A 26,399-nucleotide genomic window follows, 5' to 3' on the forward strand; every position below is an offset into this window, starting at 1 on the left:
GCGCAATGGCTTCCCCCCCGTGAACTCATGCTCCATCCCTATATTCCTATATCCATGCTGGGTGCATGTTCCAGGCGGCAGCACAATCTGCTTTCTCCTTACCTCTCTTCCCGCTTGCTCATCAAACTCGTTAGCTGCCAAACCGCGCTAAATGTCGTTATGGTTATGCAGTATATGGTGTTGTTGATTTCGCTAATTTTACGTTATTATAAACCATTTACGGTGTTTCTTAGTGTTTTTAGTGATAATTAATTAGTGCAAACACTCCTGTGATTCTGTGTGAAATTTGTGTAATATATTTATTGACGTTCGTGTGTGTATGGTGTGACAACTTCCTGATAAGTGAAAAGAAGAAAATTTTTTTTATTTATTTATTACATATTGTTTATATATTATATACTTCCTTTTTTATTTTATAACCATAAATTATTTTTCAGACCATGGTTTATAAATGTTGCGTGCCTAAGTGCACGTCAAATAAACAAATTCCCTTGCACGTATTTCCGAAGGATGAACAAAGAAGAAGAAGTTGGTTAATAGCAATCCAAAGAATTGATTTAATTGGTAAGTTTATTAACAGAATTAACAGAAATGTTAAAAAAGTTAAATATATATATATATGTCCTACTGTTTCTCATTTTCTATGATAGACTGACAAACAGACAAAGAGACAGATAAACACGCACGCACGCACGCACGCACGCACGCACGCACGCACGCACGCACGCACACGCACACACGCACACACGCACACACGCGCACACGCGCACACGCGCACACACGCACACACGCACACACGCACACACGCACACACGCGCACACGCGCACACACGCACACACGCACACACGCACACACGCACACACACACACACACGCACACACGCACACACGCACACACGCACACACGCACACACGCGCACACACGCACACACGCACACACGCACACACGCACACACGCACACACGCACACACGCACACACGCACACACGCACACACGCACACACGCACACACACACACACACACACACACACACACACACACACACACACACACACACACACACACACACACACACACACACACACACACACACACACACACACACACACACACACGAGAAAGAGAGAGAGAAAATATATATGCTTAATACATTTCGTATTTGAGAGCCGTTTCGCACGATGGACGGGCGACAATAACAACAAAATTATAAAATTAATATATATAATATAACGCAAACGTTTCGGTCCTTAGTTTGGACCCTCCTCAGTACATACAGATGGTCATCAGAGTAAATGCAGTGGTCAAAAGTGTAAAGCAGTGGTCACAGTAATATAATGCAGTCACATTCCGCTCTCCAAGATTTTATGAGAGTATGCATCTCGAGTCTCCAATCCGACTGTTACCTTAATATTCCGTCAAAAGAAAATTAAATAAATATAAATGGTCAAACATTAAAATTAAATCGTAAAAGTTACCTGACAGTGACTGCATTATATTACTGTGACCACTGCTTTACACTTTTGACCACTGCATTTACTCTGATGACCATCTGTATGTACTGAGGAGGGTCCAAACTAAGGACCGAAACGTTTGCGTTATATTATATATATTAATTTTATAATTTTGTTGTTATTGTCGCCCGTCCATCGTGCGAAACGGCTCTCATTTGCCTTTATGACTATCTATTATTGTTTTCGAGAGCTCTATTCTTGATATTATTTCGTATTTGCTTTAGATTTTGTGTTCATTTATCTTTAATTATATTATTTTTAGATAACAGTCTTAAAAATGAAACATTTTTTCCCGATATTTAATAAAGAAGTAATTATTTAGTAAGTCTATCCAATTAGTGCCAATCTTTAAACAAATATACGTTCGTTAAGTATTATGATTTTCACCAGTGAGATGGGTTACGGATGTATGTCCATTTGAAAAACTATACCAATTAGATGGATTTTATTTAATAATTTCTTAATTAAGCATGGAAAAAATTGATCAGAACTTTTGAAATTTCTTCTTCATTCTAAAATAACGTTTTGTAATTACTGAGTGGATTACAGGATTACGTAAGCATTGTGTTCCTGTCTAAGAGAACATAAAATCCGAGCTTTATCTCCACGATCAGTTCTCTATTAGGCCGGTATTCAAGAGGTCTGTTTTCTGTTGCTGCACTGCTGAACTAGTGCACACTGGTGCAATAAGTTAGAATGGGACAGGTATATTTTGTTTTACTTTAACTCACTGCACCAGTGTGCATTAGTTCAGCAGTGCAGCAACAGAAAACAGACCAGTAGTCAAATCTTATTTCAAGACCGTCTTAAGTAATGTCTTAAGACGCTAATACGGCTCTGTGATTGGTTCATGACATTTTATGATTGAACTTAAGACGGTCTTAAATATAAAAACCGACTATGAATACCGGCCTATGATAAAAGATATACATTGTAGTACATAAATTAATGTATAAAATATGTACTTCTGTTACAGATGCACCAAAACAAAGATTGGATAAATTAAGAATTTGCACCCTACATTTTTCTGACGATCTAATTTGTGATTACACAAAACGGCGAATTTTAAAAGAAATTGCAGTTCCTAATATTAATATAGCAGCCATTGATACAGATATTAATGTACCAGAAATACATGAACAGCCATGTTGCAATTACGAAGAAAATCCAAATGTACAGATCGCGAAAAATGTTGGATGTGAATCTAATTTAATACCAATTTTGGAAGAAACAGAAGAAATACAAGAAGAAGAAATAAGTAACACAATTAAAGAAACAAGAGAAATACAAGGAGAAAAGAGAAACTACAGCGCAATGAAATCGTTTGAAAATATAATGAAAAAGAAATTGAGAAAAACGCAAAAACAATTATACAAGAAGAGAAAGTACATCCAGCTGCAACGTAAGAAAATGAAGGAATTGTGCAACAAAAATAAATGGGAGGACCTAATGAAGGATGTGACAAGTACACAAAAAATTTTCATGGAAATAATATTAAAAAATTTGCATTGTAAACCAGAGGTATGTTATTTATACAGGATGTTAAGTAAAGATCGTTTCCTAGGCATATAGCATTATTTATCACGAACATTAAGTCAAACAGTTCTGAACCGTTTTTTTCCTTATCGCTTAATAAAATAGTAATTATTGAAAAAATTATCCAATCGATGTCGTCCTTTAGCCGGGAGTACATCAATGAACCACGCGCCTAATAGTATGCGTGAGCGATTTGTTGCTAAATTTGCCACTATTAAAAGCGGTTCATCGACGTACTGGTTAAAGGACAACGTTAATTGGATTGTTTTTATATAATAATTTCTGCTTTATTAGATGTATAATGGTTCAGAAGTTTTCGACACAATTTTTCGTGAGGAGTAACGCTTTGTACTTAATAGACGGTCTTTTCTTAACATTCTATATTTTTGTCATCATTTTCAGATACGTGCGCACGCGCACACATACATAATACTTTTAGATGTAATTATGTAAGTTTAAAAAAGTAATGTTACTTGTTACATGTAAATAATTAGGTTTTTTATTTTTGTCACTTCTTAGTATTATTTTTAATTCATTTCTTATTTTTATTTTGTTTATTTATTACTTTTAAATTGATATATATAAAGGCCAATATTGAATTTCAAGGGGGGTCAAACTGAAGAAAAAGAATATATCACAGGAAATACAAAGAAAAATAGCAGTTATATAATCACATATAACATTAATATATGTGATATGACAGTACAAGTAAGTTGACAGCACATATGATGTACAATGAAATGGGATGTGATTGCTGCCAAGATTTTTTTGCAAGTTTTTATATTTATATTGCATGTACATATGTATAATACATATGCATATTACATATGTATATGAATCTTTCTTTACTTTACTATTATATTACTGGTGTGATTATATGATCAAAAAAAAACAAAAAGACATTGCTTGTAACTAATAATGACTAAAACAAAGTAGTACATTTTCTTTATAAAAATATTCTCTTGAATAATTTGGATGGTTTTTCTGATTCTACAAATTTCTAAACTTACGTATAATACATCCGCGCCTGTTCACTGGCCAATAATGCATGTGCACGCTAAATTACGTACATACACTCGTGCTTAATATTTTGTATTTTTAGCTTGTGCTTATATAATTAAGGTTATTGTATATAGTCTAAAATTTTAATAATTTAATCGTATTTATATAATACGCGTAAGAACATAAATTAAAACAGACACAACAATATGACGGATTAAATTTTAATTTCTAAAGATTTGATTTAAGTGTGAATTTAAAAATACTAGTTTCTAATCATTTATATCTAATCTTGCACTTGCATGTATTAACTTGAATATTTAGCTATTAATAATGTTGAATATTTTTTAGGGACAACGATATAATGCAAAACACAAAGCGTTTGCATTAACTTTATACAAGACAATGGGGAAGCATGCTTATACCTCTTTAAGAACAATTTTTAAACAAATTCCATCTATTCAAACTTTGCAGTCGGTGTTACATAAAATACCTTTGATTCCTGGATTGAACCCTTTCATCCTGAGACATTTGAAGAGTTTAGCTCCAAAAATGTCAAAGAAGGAGAAAGTGTGCTGTAACGAACCGCGAAAAATCTCAAGGCCGCATGTAAACGACACGACATACATATTGCTTGCAACACTGATACTGCTGTAAAATTACGCTTAGAGTAGGTTGCACGTATAGATACTGTATTTTGCGTAGAAATAGGAATTAGTAGATGCACGAATAATAATATTAATATTGTCACCGTTCAATGTTACACATGAATAAATGTATATATAATTTACGACTCATGACAGTATTGATATTATTATAATTCGTAGGTTTAAGTAAATCGCCTGTTAATAATAGTGTTAAGTATTATCAGTATTGTTCTTAAAATTTATTACAGATTATTTAAAGCAACAGTGTAAAATATAACCGCAACAATATAAAGGAACGTGGAAATAATATTCGCATAATTAGATAAATTCGTCATCGATCAATCGATTCGTAGTCTGGACCGACGCGCGACGCTCTCGATCAATAACACGGTGTACAGAGAGTTTCACGTGATAAATTCACGTACTCGCGTGATTACAATATTCCCTTTACCCCGGACGCCACCGACCGGATAGTATAAATACGGGCCTTGCGAGACGGGCCAGGCAGATTCCCTCAGATTCTCTCAGTTTCATTTCGATTTCGAGAGCACCGCGAGTCAAGAAGGGACTTAGTCGCGAGACCGTTATCGTCCGAAAGGACTTAGCCGCGAGAGCGTTGTCGTCCGAAGGGACTTAGCCGCGAGAGCCTTGCGAGCTCGAGGGACATAGCCGCGAGAGTGTACAGATCGTGGTGCCTTCTCACGCGTCGTGCTGCCGGATACTCTGTAATAAACGAAACGCCATCAGCATTAATAAATACTCATTCTACCAGACATAAAGATTTATCCTTCTTTTATCTTACACTGATTTCTACCGGATACCCGTTGATGCGCGCCTCCCTCAGGGCGTTCTCAACCGATCCTTCCGTCAATGCGCGCCTCTCTCAGGGCGTTCGTGACAGCTCCTTAAACAGATGCGCGCCTCTCTCAGGGCGTTCTCTAAATTTCTCTGTTCCTTCTTTGTTCCTATAACATATATTAATCTAAATCAGCGAAAATATATATATATATATATATATTAATTACGACTGCCTGCACGTTACCGTAAGGGTCCTTACACACACGCGTACTCGCAAGAACACACGCACACACACACGCTTGCATGCGATTGATGGAGGAAGGAAGTTGAACCAGTCACTATATACTTATATAACGTACTCGGAGGTCAGCAAGTTACCAAGGTAGGTACATTTTTTCATCAATGGTGCGATCCAGACGATCGGGACGTGCTCATCAACTGAAAAGGCTACAACGAGCCTATTATTCCGGCGGCGATTTCGATCCGCGCGTGCTAAACACCGTTCCGCCACCGACAGTAAAAACTGATCCTCGCGTAGAATCACCGGTCGTTGCAAATCGGGAGCAATCGAGTGCCATGGTCCAAGACCCACAGTTACCTAAGATAACGAAAATCGAGACGTTAACGCAAAAAATCCGCCTGATACTTAGAGAAGTCAGTACCAACCCAGTCAAAAATTAAAGAAGAAATATATATATATATATATATATATATATATATATATAGTAGACTTACCGTCTCTCCTCGTTCATGCGAGGCACTCACACAATATCGCGAAGGTTTCAATTCACTCTTTCTCACTGATTAACCCACCCCGACGTCCGAACGATCGTCTGGACGTAACAGTGCATTCTTATGTGGGACGAGGTATCTATCCAACCCAAACTTACTTATGATCGCCGAAAGGATATCATATGTGGTTTTGAGGATTGGGGTAACAATCGTACGCAAAAATTTGCGGATCATTCTTTAGTTTTTATGCTACGAGGATTATATTCAGGTTGGAAAATGCCGGTTTCATTTAATTTTTGTGATAAGCAGACAAATACCGCACAATTAGTTAGATGTATCAAAGAACACATATTAAAATTACAACAAGCAGGCTTCTTCATTGTTGCTAGTGTCTGTGACCAAGGATCTTCCAATACAGCAGCGATAAAAGAATTAATATCTGTTAGCAATAAAAAGCGAAAATTGGAAAATAGATCAGAGCGTAAGTATAATACACATACATACATGCACGTAGTCATATGGATACACAGTAATTATGTTAGCAAAAATAAAATGCATTTCTATAAATGTTTACTCTGTTACTAGGTGAAACTTTTGAAATAGGGGATAATGAAATTATACCGTTATTCGACCCACCGCATCTCATCAAAGGCATTAGAAATAATTTGTTAACGAAAGACCTGGCTATGAAAGTTACAAATAATAATGCGACAGAAATAGCATCGTGGAATATAATAAAAACTGCATGGATTATGGATAAAGCGTTACATGTAACCCGTCCACATTTAAGAAAAATCACACCGGAACACATTATTGAAAATAAAATTAAAAAAATGCGTGTAAAACACGCAGTACAAGTTCTAAGCGGTACAATGGCCAGCGTCATCGAAACGTTTGTAAGATCGAAATGTAAGTATTTTTATAATAAATACATATTTAAATTATCAAGAAGGTACAAAATACATATTCAAGGAAAACAGAAAAGTCAAAATATGTTAATTTGATCTTATATTGATCAAATCGTGATAAAAAAATTTGATCAATATGAGGGTCAAATTGCCATTGTTTTGATTTTTCTGTTCTCCTTGAGAATATAACATGAATCTACACAATATATTTCATTTTGTCACAAATAACGTAATAAGAATTATATGCAAATTATATGTAAATACATGTGTTTGTATGTGCAGTAACTGTGAATATAGATAACGAAGATATTAACATCAAAGAAGAAGAAGGATTAGCAACGTTGGAAGCCGTCGATTTCTTCAATAATCTTTTTGATTCTGTGAATGGAGATGCCAAAAATGACAACAGCAATGAACTGCGACGTCCAGTAACCGATAACAGTCAACATCACGCGTTCTGGGTGAGTGCGAAAAATAAATTACATAATATGGGATATGTAGAAAAAATGTCACATAAAATTATTACATCAGTGCCGTCTTTAAAAAACTGGTTTTTTACGGTTAATGGTTTTGAAAAACTTTGGAAAGTACTTCATGATCAATATAATTTTCATAAATTAAATACGCGTTATTGTAATCAAGATCCATTGGAAAATTTTTTTGGACAAATTAGAAGCCATGCTATACGTAATGTTAATCCGACACCTAAACAATTTCAAGAGTCATTTCTCACTTTATTAGTTAATAACATGAAATCAGTTTCCTTAACACGTGGTAATTGCGAAGAATCTGATAGTGGAATATTATCTACATTAGAAAAATATTTACAAGAAAAACATAGTATTTGTAATACATTTGAAAATGAAGAATCAGAATTAATTTCAAATATAAATGTATGCGATGACTCTATTATTGCATCGTCATTAGATAATCGGGAAGAAATTTTGCGATTAATTTTGAAAAAAGTTAACTTTTGTATCGAATGTGAACATGATTTAAGAAGTAGTGAATTTCCAGTTTATATAAGACAAGTAATATGTTTAGTTAATAAGTTATTAAGAACGAGAAGTCATCAACGAAATATTTTGCAAATTATATTAAATTATTTGGAAACATGTACTTTCAATACAGATTGGCACGTATGTATTGAACATTATAATGATATATCAAAAATTGTAATGCGTATAATTACATTGAAAACTATTGTATTGTGGTGTGATAAGAAGAATAGATTATTAAATAATTGTGATATTGAAATTGTACAACGCGATGTTCTAAATGATATATTGGAAAGTAGACGAATGCGTACAAATAATAAAAATAATAAAAATAATAAAATTAATAAAAATGATAAAAATATTAAAAATAAAAAAAAAGTTCATTTTAAAAATGTTAAGAATTTGTGAAACAAAAACAATGTATTACTTAATAATTATTATTGTATAGTGTGAGCGAGTATGAGTAGTTTAATTTAACATAGGTAGGTCCTTCTATTCCGATCAATTATCTACCTGAAGAAGTCATGTTTTCCCTACAGGAAGGCATGCCTTCAGGTTGTGGGTGGCTAGGGGTAGAGATAAGATCGGAAGAAAGATGTGAAGTTTTAGCGAAAGCAAAATGGTAGCATCTGAGAAGAAATGTAGTGGAATGAATGAAGAATATAGGGTGTTTAATATTTATGTGTGTATATGCATGTATTCATTTTGTATTTTATTGTATTTGTGTTTTATATGTATTATTCATAGTGTTTATTTCATTGTATATTTCTTGTAATGTATGAATCTGTGTGTGCTTGTGTATAAGTGATGTGTGGGACACATATGTGTATTGCATCACCTTTTTTAACCACACCGGATATTTAATATTTTTTGATATTGATATCCGACAGTCCGCAGTCTGTTTAAAGTGGGACGGAAAAATGTAATGCATTGCATGTTGGTATTTATTGAAAAAAATATGTTTAAAATATCAATATAGGTAAAATAATAATGAAATAATATTAGTTATTAATTACATTTGCATTAAATTTTATATATATTATAAAATTGTATATGAAATTACTTGCTATAAGGTATATGCACGCGCATGTACAGTTTAAAGTACCGCCAATTCCCCCACTACTTATTTTAGTTCATATCTCTGGGTGCATGTCATAGACGGCGCTGAAAGTGTCCCCCACTTTTCCAAGAGGGAGTTTGGACCCCCGCGAATATCGACGCGTCGCGGCGCGCGGAAATCGTTCGCGAAAATGCGCCGCCGCCGCGAGTGTCGGTGACGACGACGAGTGACACGGGTATATGTGATAAAAAATATTTTTGAGTGTTTTGGTTTTTCGCGAAGTGCAGAGGATCTGTTTTATTCCATACCTCATGGGAGTGCTCGTCGGGGGGGCGGGGTGAAAAAGCGGGGCGCGCGGAAAGAGCGGTTAGTGAGATTAGGATAGCGTTGGCAGCGAACACGTGATCGCTTCTACTTTCCTCCCTAGGAAGGAAAGTAAAGCGGTGCGGTGCCCCTCTGCCGACGCCATCCCCTCTCCCACCGCTTAGGCATTTCCCACGCGTTCCATTTCCTCACCCCGCCACCCCGAAGGGCACTCCCATGAGGTAGGATTCCGATTAACATTGTTTATCTACTAAGTTCGAAACGCAGAAGAGTCGCAGGAGGTGATGGACGAGGTGGAGGAGGAGAAGGAGGAGGAGGAGAGGGAGGAAAGTGATGATAATATTGATAATATTGACGATGATATTAGTGACACCGATGAGACGATGACGACGACGACGACGAGAAATACGCACCTAACAATTATGAAGGTAATAATATTTGTTTATTATATTTTTAATTCCGTAATTTATTGTTTTAATCACAAGTAATTATTTCTGATTAGATGTTTCTTACTCGCCGGTTCGACCTTTGTCTCCGAAAAATTAATAAGAGACAAAGATTTAAAAAAAAAAAAAAACGTCGACCCACGCTAGTGATAAAAGCAACTAATAGTCCAGTAACTATGTACATTTAAAAAAGACATAATTCTGACCCAGGATTTTTCTTTTTGGGGGTGTTGGGGGGATCAAGAAAAGCTTAATCTCAAGTTTTCGACCTTTGTTTCCCGCTTGCTTTTTTTACGGGAGTAAAAAATGTGAAAAATGGTTTTTCCGCGATAATTTGGTTTCTAATAAAGTTACAAGGTCGAATCGGAGCTCATTTTAAAGTTTTTTTTACGCTCTACAAATTATGTCGTATGACATTTTTACGTATGATCGATTGTTTTCGAGACATCGAACGAGAAAGGGAAATAAAAAAGTATGAGAGATATTTAGTTTTTTCTTTTTACTCATTATTGTCGTCCAAAATTGCAAAAATGCTTCAAATAAAACTTGTAGAGCGTAAAAAACCTACAATTTTTATTTGTTATTCATTTCATTTCGTTGAAAATTACGCCTTGTAGAGCGCCTCAAAGTGGAGTGTCGTCGCCATCGCGTCAGCGATAAAGTATTTCTTTCTTATAAACTTACTTCACAAATATTGTCACTTAGATATAAAACTGCACGCTTTCATGTATTCTTCAATGAAACGGTAAGTGTAATTAAGAAAACTTGACGGTTTCAAAATAGCTACAATAATTTCAGGCTTTGCAAGATTTATTTGCAACTTTGAGGCGTAGTGCGATATGGAATTTTCAACGAAATTAAAGTAATAAATAAGAACATTTTACGATATTTATTGCTGTGCAAGTTTTATTTGAAGCGTTTATACAGATTCGTGTGCGAAAAACGATAAAATAGAAAAAAACGAACAAAAATGCTCAATTTTTCCTTTTCTCTTTCGATATCTCGAAAACTATCGATCGTACGCCAAAATATCACTGAACGTAACTTGTAGAGCGGGAAAAATCCTATAAAAAACACCTATTATGTTACTTATTTGCGTCAATGAAGTCGGAAATCTTAGCGAAAGCGTTCGGTGCCGCGTATCGACGTAACCAACGCGCCGCTAACGCGATGACGACGACTCTCCACTTTGAGGCGCTCTACAAGGCGTAATTTTCAACGAAATAAAATAAATAACAAATAAAAATTGTAGGTTTTTTTACGCTCTACAAGTTTTATTTGAAGCATTTTTGCAAGTTCGGACGACAATAATGAGTAAAAAGAAAAAACTAAATATATCTCTCTCATACTTTTTTATTTCCCTTTCTCGTTCGATGTCTCGAAAACAATCGATCATACGTAAAAATGTCATACGACATAATTTGTAGAGCGTAAAAAAAGCTTTAAAATGAGCTCCGATTCGACCTTGTAACTTTATTAGAAACCGAGTTATCGCGGAAAAACCATTTTTTCACATTTTTTACTCCCGTAAAAAAAGCAAGCGGGAAACAGAGGTCGAAAACTTGAGATTAAGCTTTTCTTGAGCCCCCCAACACCCCCCAAAAGAAAAATCCTGGGTCAGAATTATGTCTTTTATAATCCGTTTTTTTGTACATAGTGACTGGACTATAAAGTGAGTTACTTTAGTATGCTCTATCGCGGTCGTGAAAAAAATTTTAACTCTTTAAACGTAATATAAATCAATATTATATGAGATTAAGTTTTTAAATTTTTTTTTCAGTATAGTCGGGTGGAGGTGGTGCGGACCGTCCTACCGCCGCTGCTGTTGCTCCGAACACTGACGATGATGATTATTCGTAAACGCAGAGTGTGCTAGCGAGGAGGAAGAGGAGGAGAAGGGGGAGAATACTGTTGGTACCGACGCTGACGGATCTCAATCGCAGAGAGACGGAGAGGTGGAGGAGGAGGAAAATACCTCCGTGGAGAGGGAGCAAAAGGAACATCAGGAGCAGGCACGTCAGCAGGATCACCATCAGCACCAGCAGCATCATCAGGTCGGACAATTTAATTTCATAGATTTAGTGGCAGAAAACGCGCGGCAGTTTAAAAATTACCGGATACTCGGTAGGGAGGCCAGTTTTCGAGTACGTCCAATACCCGAAGGCGACAATACCGTGCGTTGGCTAGAAAACGCGTTCCGCGAAATTCACGCGTATGCGTTACGTTCGACTGGGCCGGGAGATTACGTTGGATTATCGTTCGAGTCGGCGCCGGCGGGACTAACGCACGGTCCGGCGGGGATATCGTTTCGCCCAGCACGAGACTTAACACCCGAGAACATATAAGATCTCGTGAGCTCGGTCGCACAAAGTAACGGGGGAATCGATATAGCACAAAATTTCGTCGTGCGCGTTTTCAACGTTGCGATGTCAATAGGGCGTGGGGGTGCGACAAACAGGTTAACAGCCATCACTAAGCAGTCAATTTTAGATCTCGGTAATAGAGATAACTTGTGCCTCCCTCGTTCCCTCGTACTGGCACGAATTTATCGCGGGCGCGGAAATCTACGCACGGGAGTGTTGCACGACAGGTGGAATACTGTAAGATGTCGGACTTCCGCGCTTCAGCGTGAATTAGCGTTGGAACTAGTGAGAAACGCCGGTGTTACGATATCCGAAGACGGGTGCGGAATTCCCGAGATCGATCTTTTTCAACGTTTTCTCGCAAATGAAAATATAGCTATAATTATATACAATTCCAGCAACTTTGGTAGCGGTGAGAATCCTTTGTACGACGGTAGTGAATTACTCGCCTCGTTAGAACCTACGTGCCGTTTAAATATAATGTATTACGAGCGTTCGCACAATTACAATCCGACATTAAATTTGAATGCTGCCGCCGGTATTCAAAAAGAATTTTGCGTATCGTGCAACACTGCGTATCGTAAAGACAGAGGACATCGCTGTTCCAAAAAATGTACGCGTTGTTACGTTACACCCTCGTGCGAGAATCCCAAAGTAAAAATTGTTAAGTGCGCGCCGTGTAGAAAATTGTTAAGAAAACCTTAATAAGCTTCGGGGCTTTTAAGGGCTTAAACGTGGGTTCCCTAATAAGGATTTCCACATTATTGCCAGGCTAGGTCCCAGTAGGGCAATATCAGTTTTAGGTAGCTCAATTAATGTATGGCCTGAATAAAGAAACCCAATAAGGGCCTTGATGGAATTTGATCAAGGTAGCGATTATTAAAATAAAGATTATATTTATTTTAAAATCGGGATTTCATTCCATATTATCGCTCTCAAAAGTTGTTGCTTTAATTCGGATTGACATGGAGGTATAGATGACGCATCAAATACAACTTTTGACAGCGTCACACATCGCAACCATTTGGAGAAATGCTTATTTGCAGCATATGACAAATTTGTCACCGATTGAGAATTGGCTGGAAAGAAGTTGACGAAAAGTATGAGTTTACTTGGTTCGAAGGAGTGCAACTGCCCCCGTTCGTGAGCGATATATATTACTTGAATCGAATGAGGAAGAAAATGAAGGTATATTTCATAAATTAATTTTATTTTAAATAAAAAAATGCAAAATTAATTTTGAATAAATAAACTAGTAATAAAGTTATAATAATGAGATGCAACAAATAATTTGAAATTAATAAAGATACTTATTATTATAATAACTAATTATTCATTTATAATATTATAATATTTTAGTTTATAAAAATATAAAAAATTTTGGTTTAAATACTGTTAATAAATCTTTAATCATGACTTTAGAAATATAATTTTAAGATAATAATTATTTTTTTGCAAATAAAACGAATTAATTAGTTTAGTTCGTAAGTTTTTGTTTTTATCGCAGTTTATTAAAATCGTGTAATTTTAATAATAAATTCAACTTTGAATTATTTTCAGATCATGAACGTACTCAATCATAGGAAATCGAAGAAGAATCCGATGACGATACCGACAATAATACCGAGCTCCCCGATGATGAAAATGAAAATTCATCAGAATTTGAAAGTTTGATTACAGATTATCCAGATGAATAAATTAATAATTTTAATAAATAAAATTAATTGATTTTTTATAAGCGTTGCATAATGTTGTCTAATTTAAAATAATTTTTTTTTAATTACTTTATTTCTGATTATTACATAATTAATTACACATCATTCCACTACTAATAAGCACGAAATCGTTTACGTTTTTCCTTTGGACAAGTAAAATCTTTTTCAATGTAATGCGTTAATAATATTTAGAGATACGGCGGGCAACGAGCTACCGGCGCGCTCGTGCAGACGACTTTAAAGGGGGTGCCAGACCAATTTTCCAGCCAGTACAAGTAGCCAGACTTATTTTTTTATAATTTTATATATTTAAACTACCATCTTGAGACAAGTTACAGCTCTAATCAAATGATTCTACAAATCGACTTTTTACAACGACTTTGGGAGGATGCCAGACTCATTTTCCAGTGTCAGTTGCGTGCCAGACTCTTCTAAAACATTTCTTTATACAAAAAACAATAAATATATAAAAGCTCAGCACTAATCAAATTTTTCTAACATAAGTGTTTTTTCGACAAGATTAAAGGCGCCGCAACGCCCATTCCAGCGAGACAGCGCAGCCAGACTCTGCATTTCATCAACAACACTATTAAAACAAGAGAAATTACTTTGTTCCAAGACTAATCAAATCGCTGACACTTTTTTGTCGTTACTAGTTCCAAAGATATTTGACTTCAAAAATGCAACGCGTAAAATTCGACTAAGTCCACGTACACATTTTTTTGAAAGTTCCAGGCGTTCTGATGAGAGTTTTGGGTAGAACTCTAAGCGTCTTAAAAGAATAACTTTTGATGATAATGATTTTTTAAAATGCTAAATAAGGTTTTGCAATTCTTATCAGGAACTCGAGTACATGCTTAAGAGTGTATAGTCGTATTATTTAGTCACTATAAGTCTACTTTACGTAAATATTCGTCAATCAAGTTATTAATATGTATTAATAAATAAATTAAATTCTGTAAATTTTTAATTTAATTTTGTATTGATTTTATATACATTTACACACACACCCAAAAAAGCGAGTATATTCCTAGGAATGATAGGGCTATCTTAGGGGAATATAAGGGCAATATTTCATAATGCAATTATTAAGGCCCTGATTATTTAGTCTCTAAGGGCCCTCAGTAAAAAAGCGTGACCAGCCTTAAAGGGTTCTTATTGGGCTTCCACATTAGGGCCCAAACAAAGTTAGGGAAAATTAACAGGGGCCTTATCAAAGCTCTAACGCAATTTCCACACAGTTCTTACGGACCGCTGACGATAAATTAATACGGTGTATCTGCGAATGCGTGTTCAACACGCTCAAAAGTAACGTGCCGCTCGAACGACGTGAAAAACATCGATTGAGCAAATACAAAGCGACACTGCGACGCATCGCGTCAAAATGCACTAATTTGAAGGCTAAAAGAAAGCTGTTGGTACAACGAGGCGGATTCTTACCCTATAGTATCGGACCTATATTAGCCGCCTTACTATCGCGAATTATCGGCGGTCGAGATTAAAGCGCGCGTTATGGAAAGGGCAAAGAAGATGGTTTTGATCACTACGGAAAATCTCGAAAGAATGCAACGCCAATTATCGCAACAATCGCTCCCCATCGCGTTTGCCGTTGGTAGCGAACAAACGATGGAAAACAGCGAAAATTCGGAGAACGCCAATATTTCCGTACGTACACGTACCTGGAACACCTCTATCGCGACTCGATGCGGAAATGAGTTACATTCTTAATTCACCCTTATCACTCGACGTCGGGGAGAAATGGAAAAAATATAAAGAGACACTTTGGCAATATCTTCATTTTGTTTGTGTAACGCGAAAGCGAAATTGGGACGCGCGCAACGACGAAGAGGATAAAAATGCGGATAACGATATTCTACTACGATCCGCGACATTACGCGGGCTATTCGACAACGGATAATCTGACGCGTGCCGCTAAACCGAATTTCTCAAGTCACGCGTTGGCTCGAAACGCATAATGCTTACACGTTGCACCGTTCATCGCGCAGAAAATTTCCACGGTTGCATTACACAGTGTCGAATATCGACGATCTGTGGGAGGCCGATTTGATCGAGCTTCAAAATCTCAAAAGTTACAACAACGAATATTAGAATCTTCTGGTGATTATAGACGTACTTAGTAAATATGCCTGGGTAGAACCGCTACGAAACAAAACGAGTAAGCACGTGACGACGGCTTTTTATCGAGTGCTCTCGAAAAGCGACGGGCGCGTACCGGTATACTTACAAACGGATAAAGGTAAATAATTTATCGGGCGTCCGTTGCAAAAGTTTCTGGAAGAAAACGACATTCGTTTTTGCGTGGCCCGTAATCCGGATATCAAAGCTGCCGCCGTCGAGCGCTTCACTAGAAAGAGCAAATGTGGCGCTATTTTACGCATAAAAATACGCGGCGCTACGTCGATGTTTTGCAGGATATCGTAAGCGCTTACAATCACACCCCGTCATTCCTCTATCAGAATGCAGCCGGCTGTCGTTACGAGAGAAAACGCTCGTGTCGCGCGCGAAAATATAGTTCGGCGATGGAGGAAGAGCGAAAAGATGAAACGCGCACGAAAAGCTAAATACAGCGTCGGAGAACTCGTTTGCGTCAGTAGAACAAAAGCCACCTTCGAGAAAGGATACGAGGCGAGGTGGAGTGAAGAGATATTTCGGCGAAAACCACGCGTGTACGAACTGAGCAATTTAGCGGATGAGGTCATAGACGGTATTTTTTACGAACAGAAATTAGCTAGAGTTGAGAAAAACTTGCGGGAAGAATAGTTTATCGTCGATCGCGTGATAAAGACCAGGGGACGCGGCGCTAATAAACAGGTGTTAGTTAGCTGCAGGCGCGGTTATCCCAGCAAGTTCGACACTTGGATCCCCGCTTCGAATTTAACTTCTCTTCTTCAAAATGAGGGACGACCAATTTCTCATGGTTCTTTCGAGCAATAGCAGCATGCGCTATTTCCCAGAAAAAAAACCTCGTCATTCGTTACGGAATTACCTCAAACTGTACACTTACACGGCGAATGGGAAATAGCGCTTAGCGAGATTCAATTTTCCAGTACTCTTTCACAATTGCGCTATCTTGAACATGAAATCTTCTTCTTCGATACTAAAGCAGGGGAGAAAGAAGCACAGGTGGCGCGGAAAAGCACATTATTCTGCGGCATTTACAAAAATATCAGAGACCTTATTTCGGCGATTAATACCGCGTGCAAACAAGCTGACTCGCACTTTTATTTGAATCAACATGAACAGACCGGAGGAAAAATCGTCATCCGCATTAACTGTAACGCAAGTAAATGCGATCTGATACATCATATGAGCGTTTCCGATACTCTTCTACAAATACTCGGTTTAGGACATGCTCTTCTCAATACTACTGAATACTATGGCGATTACTGCGCTAAACTCGACGCAATTTATCCTATTTCCAAAAAAATGTTTACAGCAATTTATATTAGACTTGGTTTTATTAACAAAAAGACCGGTGTGCGCGAATAAGCAGGTTTCTATAGTCAAGAATCTTGTAGTTTGCAGCGCGGTATTCCAGATAAAATGTTCGTTTATTGTGATATTTGCGAGCCTTATGTAACAAGTGATGTACAAACTTTTCTTCTCCAAATAGTGCCGGTCGAGACATACCGCCATAATCACGCGGACGCTTATTACGGAACGAATCAGGTGAAACATTTCTCTCCGCTGCATTATATTCCATTACGCAAAACACATTTCCGCACGATTGAAATAGATATAAAAGATCAACTCGGAAAAAATATACCATTCAAAACCGGGACGCTGACGATGACATTGCACTTTAGACGTTTCCAGTAACAACGCGGAGTGTCGTCGTCGAAAAAAATAAAAATTAGTTTCAGTACCATGGACTACGAATATTACGATTCACATCAGAGCGGACGAGGTGGAGGAATTCCACGAGTTTTCGTCGGAGCACCCTATCAACGAGGTCATAGAATCGGTAGGTTTCTCGACGGATTATTCAGAAAGGTGCTGCCTTTCCTAAGTAAAAGTGCGCAAACTGTCGGTAAAAAAGCTTTACGCGCAAATATCAATGTGATGGAAGATGTCAAAAATAATACGCTGTTGAAGAATGCGCTCCATCAAAACTCGCCTCAAGGAATCGAATGGAAATCTTAAAAGAAAAGCCTAGGAGAAGATAAGCAGCATGATGAAGGGATCCGAATATAAAGTAACCGCAAAAAATCCAGCGTTTCAGTTTCCCCTCGGCATCCACGACGGTCGCGTCGCGGTTCGTACACGTCGTCGTCGTCGTCCTCAAACGGACAAAAGAAAATCGTCAAAGAGCAAGAGGAAGAGAATAACGATCAAAAAATCATCGAAGAAGAAGAAGAAGACTCGTGCTGTAAACAGAAAGTCATCTACCACTACGAGACAGCGTCGTCGTCGAGTTAGCGTCAAGAAACGCAGCGTATCCGACATATTCTCTTAATCGTCGCGCGCGCACGAACCAAGAATTCAAGGAGCGGAGGAGGAGGATAAGCATGTCTTTTCTTTACACGCACTCGAGCGAGTGTTTAAGGAGCGAGCTCGATTTCTTCTCATTGCCACCCACTTAAACTAGTATTGAGAGCTCGCAATATGAATTTATTAAAAATCCATAACTTCCCTCGCGGACGACGCGCTTATAGAATTCGTCATACCTGGTCACGGGGAAGACTATCTGGATCTCACTCACACCATGTTGAGTCTTTGTATACGCATAGAAACTTCTCCCCTAGCAGGCGGCGGTAGCGACAGCGAAACAAGTACACCAGGCGGAAGTGCGTTCAAAGTAGGCCCTGTAAATCATTTACTACATTCCATGTTCAATCAAATCTACGTATATTTCAATCAAAAGCTCATCTCGCCCCCAAACAACGCCTACGCGTACCGCGCGTACATAGAGGCGTTGTTAAATTATTCTTTACCCGCAAAAACTTCCCATCTGACCTCTTGTTTGTGGGACACGGATACCCCCCGGACTCATGGACGCACTCGTAGATTCGGAAACACCAAATCCGTCTCTCGTGAGGCGCGCTCGTTACATTCACGAGAGACACGCGTTAGATCTCATACGTCATTTTTATTGCGACGTTTTCAATCAGGATAAATTTTTAATTAACGGTGTGGAGGTTAGAATGAGACTCGTTTGTTCGAAAGATTCGTTTTGTCTTATGGAAAATACTTCGACGTCGAAAATATACGCATTCTAGACGCCAGTCTGCTCGTGAGAAGAGCAAAAATAAGTCCAGGCGTTTTACTCGCGCATGCGAGAATGTTGAGCAAAACTACCGCCAAATAGCCCCTTACGAGAGTCGAAGTTATAACATTTACGATTCACGCGGGTTTCGTAGGAGAATCGATAGACAATGTAATACTCGGTCAACTGCCGAAACGGATAATAGTCGATTTTGTCGATAACAGAGCGTTCAACGGCGATAGAAAATTAAACCCGTTTAATTTCAAAAACTATGGTATAAATTTCTTTTCGCTGTACGCTGACGGTATACAAATTTCCAGTAGACCGAAAGACGAGCCACTCTACGTCGAAGCTTATCACACTCTTTTCGGGAACCGGTATACACTTTTTGAACGAAGGTAATTCTATAAGCAGAGAAGATTACGCCGATGGATTCACACTTTTCGCCTTTAATCTTACACCCGATTTATCAGCCAATTGTGCCGGCCATTAGAATCTTGTGAAACATGGCAAAGTTTACGACTGGAAGTGCGATTTGAAAAAGCACTTACCACATTTGTTAATTATATTGTTTACGCCGAGTTCCATAATGTTCTAGAAATCGACTCCTCTCGTCAAATCATCGTCGACTTTGCCGGTTAAATAACAAATGTCGACAAATAATATTTCTCAGCTTTACGGTACATGCTTTATTTTTACCCCACCACTACATATTTTACCCATCGCCATTTTTCTGCGTAAAGTCCTGCGAAAAGAGAGAGATTCAGTTTCACTTGAGACACGGACGTCGACGCTTCGCTTGAAAAAATAGAGAATGTATTTTGAACTATGGATCTGGCCATCGACATACAAGGTTTCCGTGATGTCAACGGAATGTTTATTCCGCAAGAAGTCGCAGTTGTCGCGATTAACGCGGCGATCGCCGGACACCGGATTATGTCGCCACCCTACCCATTTGACGATCTACCCGAAAAGTCAAGACGTGAGAAAAACTGGCTTTCGCGAAATTATCATGGAATCGAGTGGTTCGATGGTGAAACCAATCTCAAATATTTCACACTACATCTGCGAGAAATTACGCGACAAGTGCGCTACATCTACTGCACAGGCGTGAAAAAGGCTCGTTACTTGAGTCAACTACTTTCCAGAAACACATATAATCTGGAAGAAATTTCTCCACCGTTCAAAAGTTTGCCGGAGGCCCGAAAGTACAGACAACGCTGCTCACATCACGGATTTCGTGTCGGACAAAGGACTCTCGCGTCTCTCCCGTTTTTGTCAGATTAAAAATAACTGTTGAGCAAGCCACATTGACTCTCTTTATTTACGATTAAGATTTTTCTCTCCTTCGCGCCCTACATTTTTCAGAAGTGGGATTCTGACTCGCGATCGGACCGTCCGTGGTTGTGAGTTGTTAACGAGTCTTGTGATTAACGCAATTAAGAAATAGTGCGGTGTTATGTAAAAATCCGTGTGAGTTATGGCGGACGATAAATTTAAAGTCGCGCAGCCGAAAACAACTCTCAGGCGGCTGAGTTTGCCTCAAACTGATGATAAAACGACTCTGATCAAGAGACTTTTTGAGCATGATTCTAGTGGAGCGTGAAAAGACGTCGCTAGGAGAATATACATGGAGGAGAACGAAAAGCAGACGGCGGCTGAAGATGAAGATTCCGACGACGGTGCAAGAAGAATAGATAGACAATTGCCGATGGAGACGCTGCGCTGAGGCCAGGCAGTCCGGACGAAAGGGATAATGCGGTGAATCTCGCCAGAGACTTGGAGCGCATGAGACACGAGTACGATTATATGCAGCGGCAGTTAGAATAATCAAATGAAAAGAATGTTCGATTATCGGCCGACGAAAATAGAGTTGTGTGGTGTACTAGGGTAACCAAATAAATGATGCCTTGTGCGGTGTTATGAGTTTATTCTATATCTCAGTGCCGCTCAGATACTACTGCCGTGTACATGTGTGTGTCTCGCAGTCGCTACGCTACTCGCACGAATCCTACCTCCCGCCTACCGGTCACGTACGTCACGCCACCTATCGTTAACTCCCGATCTCGACTACGGTCGGTATATAACATCTCCTCCCCCTCTAATTTATGAGTCGCTGATAGTCTTCATATCGTTGTGGTGCTCTTTTTATACGAGTCGATCTTCGCAGTTCCTTCTCAGGTTCTGGATCTGCTTCGGGTTCTCTCTCGGGTTCTGGAATGTCTTCTAGTTGTGCTCCCGCAACTTCTGCCGGTTGTGCTTGTTCAGTAATATTTGGGAACTCCTCCCAACTGCCTTCGTTCTCTGTTTCTCTGCCATTTTCCCTTGTTTCCCTCCGGGGGCAAATTTGATCAATATGCCTGATCAAAGTTTGTCCATCTACCGTACAAATTTCGTATGTTACTCGTCCCGTAGATTTTACTATTCAAGCTGCTATCCATTTCTCTGATGTAAGATAATTTCTTACAAACACTGGATCCTGTGCTTCAAATTCTCGGATCTTGGATGTTTTGGTTACTGGTATCTCCTTCGTATTATGAGGGTGTAGGGCACGGTCTTACATACAGGTCTGGACACTCGCTCAATTTTCAGTAGTGGGGGTAGGTCGCAGATAGGGCGGTATTCATAGTCCGTTCTTATTTCGAAGACCGTCTTGAGTTCGGTCTTAAGATGCTCTCTAGATGCATAGTTGGAAAATAAGACAAGACTTGAGTATAACCTCAAGATATAACTTATCGAAGATAATCTTATTTTAGAACGTCTTGATATAATTCATAAACATGTCTCATTTGATATAAGTAGTAACTTAAGGCTATGCTATTTCTATCAAATTCATAGGGCGGTATTCATAGTCCGTTCTTATTTCGAAGACCGTCTTGAGTTCGGTCTTAAGATGCTCTCTAGATTCATAGTTGGAAAATAAGACAAGACTTGAGTATAACCTCAAGATATAACTTATCGAAGATAATCTTATTTTAGAACGTCTTGATATAATTCATAAACATGTCTCATTTGATATAAGTAGTAACTTAAGGCTATGCTATTTCTATCAAATTCATAGTCGTTTAAGATTATCTTATTTGACATATATGTTGTTGAATAAGACGATCTTGGTCAAGTCGTGGTCATAGAGGACTTAAGATATTCCTGTTTGCTTTATATGTGAAATTTTGGCAGTAAAAATTGTATGTAATATGGAAATAGACAACATAAGAAATATTGAACTGTACGAAATAGATTCTGACCGTGATTCTGACAATGATGAGGATGAGAATGATGTACGTGTTCCAAAAAGATACATTAGAGATTGGCTAAATCCGTTTGAGTTTTACAGCAATCGAGAGTTCAAAAGACGTTTCAGATTTAACAAAGATTCTATACTTTATGGAATTCAACCTAAAATTGAAGAAGGATTTTTATACCTTAATAACCGTGGTCTTCCTATACCTCCGATATTTCAATTATTAATATGTCTACGGTTCTATGCCACAAGCAGTTTTCAGGTTAAAAGATGAAATATATTATGATTATATATATATATATATATATATATATATATAACAAGATGTTTAATAATTATATGTCATAATTATTTCTGAAAATTAAATAACAATTATTTATAAAAATATTGTACAGATAACATTTTAATATTTGTGCAGCAAGTACTTGGAGACACTATAATTGTTTCACAGCCAACTGTATCAAGAATAGTATTCCGAGTGTCTGTACTTCTAGCAAGGCTTTTCAAGCAATTTATAAAAATGCCTGTCACACCAGATGCTACAAGAGAAAATCATAGGCTTTTTAGAGATATAGGACGTCGCAATGGAGGCATTGGTTTACCCGGCATTGATGGAGCGATTGACTGCACACATGTGCGTTTAGTCCATACCAGGTTCCAGAACATTGACGAAGTTTATAAAAATCGAAAAGGATACTTTTCATTGAACGTACAGGTAAATAACTACATATATGTAAATATAAAATTTTAATGTAATAGCATAGTTTGAATTTTAATTGCATAGCATAATTTTAATAAACAAAAATTGTTGATTTTTAAACAGTAAAACATGTAGAACATTAAAAATTATTAGTTTTATATGTACATACGCAGGCTGTTGTTGGAAAACAGAATTTTTAGACATTGTCCCAGAATGGCCTGGAAGCCAACACGATAGTAGAATTTTCCAAAATTCTAGATTATATATGACATACACTCAAGGTCAATTATCAGGCGTTTTAGTAGGAGATGCTGGATATCCCTGTCTACCATTCCTTTTAACTCCTCTTTCGAATCCACAGACAGATGAAGAAATCACGTTAGTATACTGTGTCTTTAATTTTATATTATATTCATCCATTGTCCATAAAAACCCAACAAATAATAATATATTTTTTATTACAGTTATAATATACTTCATAGGAGAACACGAATAATTGTCGAAAGGACATTTGGAATATGGAAGCGCAGATTTCCGTGTTTGTCTAGAGGATTAAGCAACAAATTAATATGTTCAACCACAATTGTAGTTGCTTGTGCTGTGCTACATAATCTTTCATTAATTTTTAATGACGTATTACCAGAAGAAGAAATCATTGAGGAAGATAATGAAATGGAAGTGCCAGTTAATGAACCACATTGGGAACCAGGCGAGGGTTTTGCTATACGAGCAGCACTCATAGAAAGACTATTCAGATAATATTTATTATATACATGATGTAATGAATATAAAAAGCAGTTAACCAACACAATTTTTGTTCTATTTTAAACTTTATTGATACAATATCAATGTAATTTTTTTCAATAAACATTTATAACATACTATTTTAATATCTTTTAAAAAGGAACACAAATCATTAATCTATTTAATTTAATATCACTTTTTTTACCTTGTTATATAATAATATTACTTGTACAAAATACAAGTACTTTCATTGTTAAGAGAAGTTTCAGTAATATTTGTTTCTACTTTAGTCATTTTTGTATTTCGTTTACAAACAGTATCCAAACCCTTTTTTCTTTTCAAAACACCCGCTGTAAATATAACAGTATTACATTAGTTGATCAGCAAAGAAATCAGTAAGAATCACATATCTATGTAATTACCTTGAATGGGAAAATCGATATTTTGATTTTCTTTATCTTGTGTTGTATCTTCAATTGTTACGTTAACTGAAAATAAATAATAATCAATTTAAATTCTTAACTGTAAACAATTTTACTTTTTAAACATAGAAATATATTTATTACGGGTATATAAACATAATCTTGTGAAACACAAAATAGACAGTAACACAAAATTAATATAAATTTTTTTAATAAAAAAGATTTTTCTATATTTGTATATAAGAATAATGGTGTATGATATAAATATATTTCATTTTTAATCTATTTCAATTTTACATACCTTCTTGTATTTTATTTTCATTTGTTGCCTCGTCGTCATTACTTTCAGATATGACAATGGTCGAATCATTATCTGTTACAATCTTCAAAGTCTGTTTTTCCATTTCTGAAACAAATAAAATATATTTGAATTAAATAAAATTAAGTATAAGAACTTGTAACATTTTTTTGTCAAATGTTTTTATCATACATAAGAATATTAATTACGTTAAATAGTGAGACAAATTGCTTATAAATATATTTATAAAACTATTTACCTTTTATTTCATTGTCCGTCATATTTGAAGTAAAAAGGATAGGAGCTGTTTCCAAAAGATGCGGTGCAATTGCGGCTACGTCAGGATCAATATTGTCTCTGGAGGTGGTGGACCACCACCAGTAGCTAGACGAGCCTGTTTTTCTTTTGTCAATAATTCTCTTTGATTCTGTTTCATGTTTGTCCATAGTTTTTTCAGTTGTGCAACTGTACGCTGTAAAAGAATAACATTTACTTAATCAGTATTAAATATAGTATATAAAAAATAAAAATAAATTGCGAATAATTGTATATTAATAATTACACTATGTTTTACAATTCAAAATATAACCTAGCTTTCTTTTATATTTACCTCTTGAAAAATCATTGACGAATCGTTATATCGGTTACAGATTTCATCCCATGCAATTTCTTTATCCCGAAGCGTTGAAGAATCACTTTTTTTTACTTCAATTACATGCTTAAAATCTTTTAATATTTCTAAGAAAATTTTTTTTTCAACTGATGCGTAATGCTTATTTTTTGACATTTTAGAAAATTTCTTTTCTTTAATTGCTGACTCGTTTTGCAATAACGTTTCGACTGCGTAACTGCAAAATACAAACGCTCTTGTATTATATCACATAAAATGCCGATAAAGTTGAAGTAATATTCAGAATAGAAAATGCACATAACCATAAACCATGATTAACGAGATGGTATAAAACTGCACCTTGAATCTAATATTCCTATTGGAGGAACTGATGGAAATATTACGGAAACAGCCGAATCGAGAATAAGCATGGTCTCAAGTACGTCTTCGCCAAGTCGATCTCAAATCAAATAAGACTTACTTGAGCGACAACTTCTTCGTGAAGATCGTCTTATTTCATAACTATGAAATCTACTGATCTTAAGTCGGTCTGGATGGAATAAGACTGACTTGATCAAGATTGTCTTAAGTGTTGACTTGAGACTCGACTATGAATACGGGCCTTAGTCGCCAAAAATTGTTTGTCTCTTGGCCGCGAGAGTCGCTGCGGTAAGGTAGTAAACAGAGATAAAAATATAGTCGCTCTCTGTCTCTCTTACATAACTGTACATAACCACATAACGTAGCTTGCCTAGCAGTTCATTAGTAAAGTATTTTTTGTAGGTGATATAAGACCGTGGGTGATATGCAAGGATATTCAGGAAAGAAAAATAAGTCCATTTTATTAAAATTTTCGTTGCAAATACTTTATTGATTCGTCAGTTTCGACAATTTTTTTTGTACTACGAATTGCTTTCTCATTTTTAAATTCTCTTGGTGAGCGTTCTGTCGCATCCTTAATCGGATATAATAAATTATCGCGTACGAAAGCACCTCGGAAGCATGATATTTACAAGGGAAGGTAAAGCTGTAGGTATCAAAAACTTCTTCAAGCGTTTGATCGAACACGTCAATCGAAGATGAATATTTTGCAAATATTTTTTCTACATAGCGGATGAA

The 26,399-nt window shown here is 36.9% G+C and overlaps 1 protein-coding gene, 2 long non-coding RNA genes and 1 pseudogene across 9 annotated transcripts; 2 read left to right on the plus strand and 2 right to left on the minus strand.

Annotated features, from left to right (window-relative positions):
* The first annotated feature begins 408 nt into the window (after positions 1-408).
* On the plus strand, positions 409-5,153 carry LOC143906761 (uncharacterized). Of its 3 annotated transcripts, XM_077423018.1 has the most exons (5): positions 409-564; positions 2,489-3,033; positions 3,451-3,497; positions 3,655-3,756; positions 4,399-4,540. In XM_077423018.1, exons 1-4 carry the CDS (start codon positions 441-443, stop codon positions 3,716-3,718), a joined length of 780 nt encoding a protein of 259 aa, XP_077279144.1. In that variant the 5' UTR covers positions 409-440; the 3' UTR covers positions 3,719-3,756; positions 4,399-4,540. The 3 variants fall into 3 exon arrangements, with proteins under 3 accessions (XP_077279144.1, XP_077279142.1, XP_077279143.1); XM_077423016.1 differs by lacking the exon at positions 3,451-3,497 and having other exon boundaries at positions 4,399-5,153; XM_077423017.1 differs by lacking the exons at positions 3,451-3,497; positions 3,655-3,756 and having other exon boundaries at positions 4,399-5,153.
* Positions 5,154-5,176: 23 nt separating this feature from the next.
* Positions 5,177-6,180, minus strand: LOC143906766 (uncharacterized). Of its 3 annotated transcripts, none has more exons than XR_013259653.1 (3): positions 5,737-6,180; positions 5,497-5,659; positions 5,177-5,417 (listed from the first exon to the last, which is right to left on the minus strand). It is a non-coding gene; the product is annotated as an uncharacterized LOC143906766 (long non-coding RNA). The 3 variants fall into 3 exon arrangements; XR_013259655.1 differs by having other exon boundaries at positions 5,883-6,178; XR_013259654.1 differs by having other exon boundaries at positions 5,852-6,178.
* Positions 6,181-9,355: 3,175 nt separating this feature from the next.
* On the plus strand, positions 9,356-22,368 carry LOC143906765 (uncharacterized). 2 transcript variants are annotated; one of them, XR_013259652.1, is made up of 4 exons: positions 9,356-9,942; positions 11,746-12,014; positions 13,370-13,511; positions 13,884-22,368. It is a non-coding gene; the product is annotated as an uncharacterized LOC143906765 (long non-coding RNA). The 2 variants fall into 2 exon arrangements; XR_013259651.1 differs by having other exon boundaries at positions 9,428-9,942; positions 11,741-12,014.
* Positions 22,369-23,951: 1,583 nt separating this feature from the next.
* On the minus strand, positions 23,952-25,908 carry LOC143906762 (uncharacterized; annotated as a pseudogene). Its single transcript, XR_013259650.1, has 6 exons — positions 25,641-25,908; positions 25,281-25,518; positions 24,930-25,142; positions 24,674-24,778; positions 24,373-24,438; positions 23,952-24,300 (listed from the first exon to the last, which is right to left on the minus strand). The product of XR_013259650.1 is annotated as an uncharacterized LOC143906762 (transcript).
* Positions 25,909-26,399: the final 491 nt, after the last annotated feature.

The sequence above is a fragment of the Temnothorax americanus genome, unplaced genomic scaffold, assembly GCF_048541705.1.
Source record: "Temnothorax americanus isolate GAGA-0224 unplaced genomic scaffold, ASM4854170v1 Scaffold76, whole genome shotgun sequence".
In the NCBI taxonomy this organism is placed as follows: domain Eukaryota; kingdom Metazoa; phylum Arthropoda; class Insecta; order Hymenoptera; family Formicidae; genus Temnothorax; species Temnothorax americanus.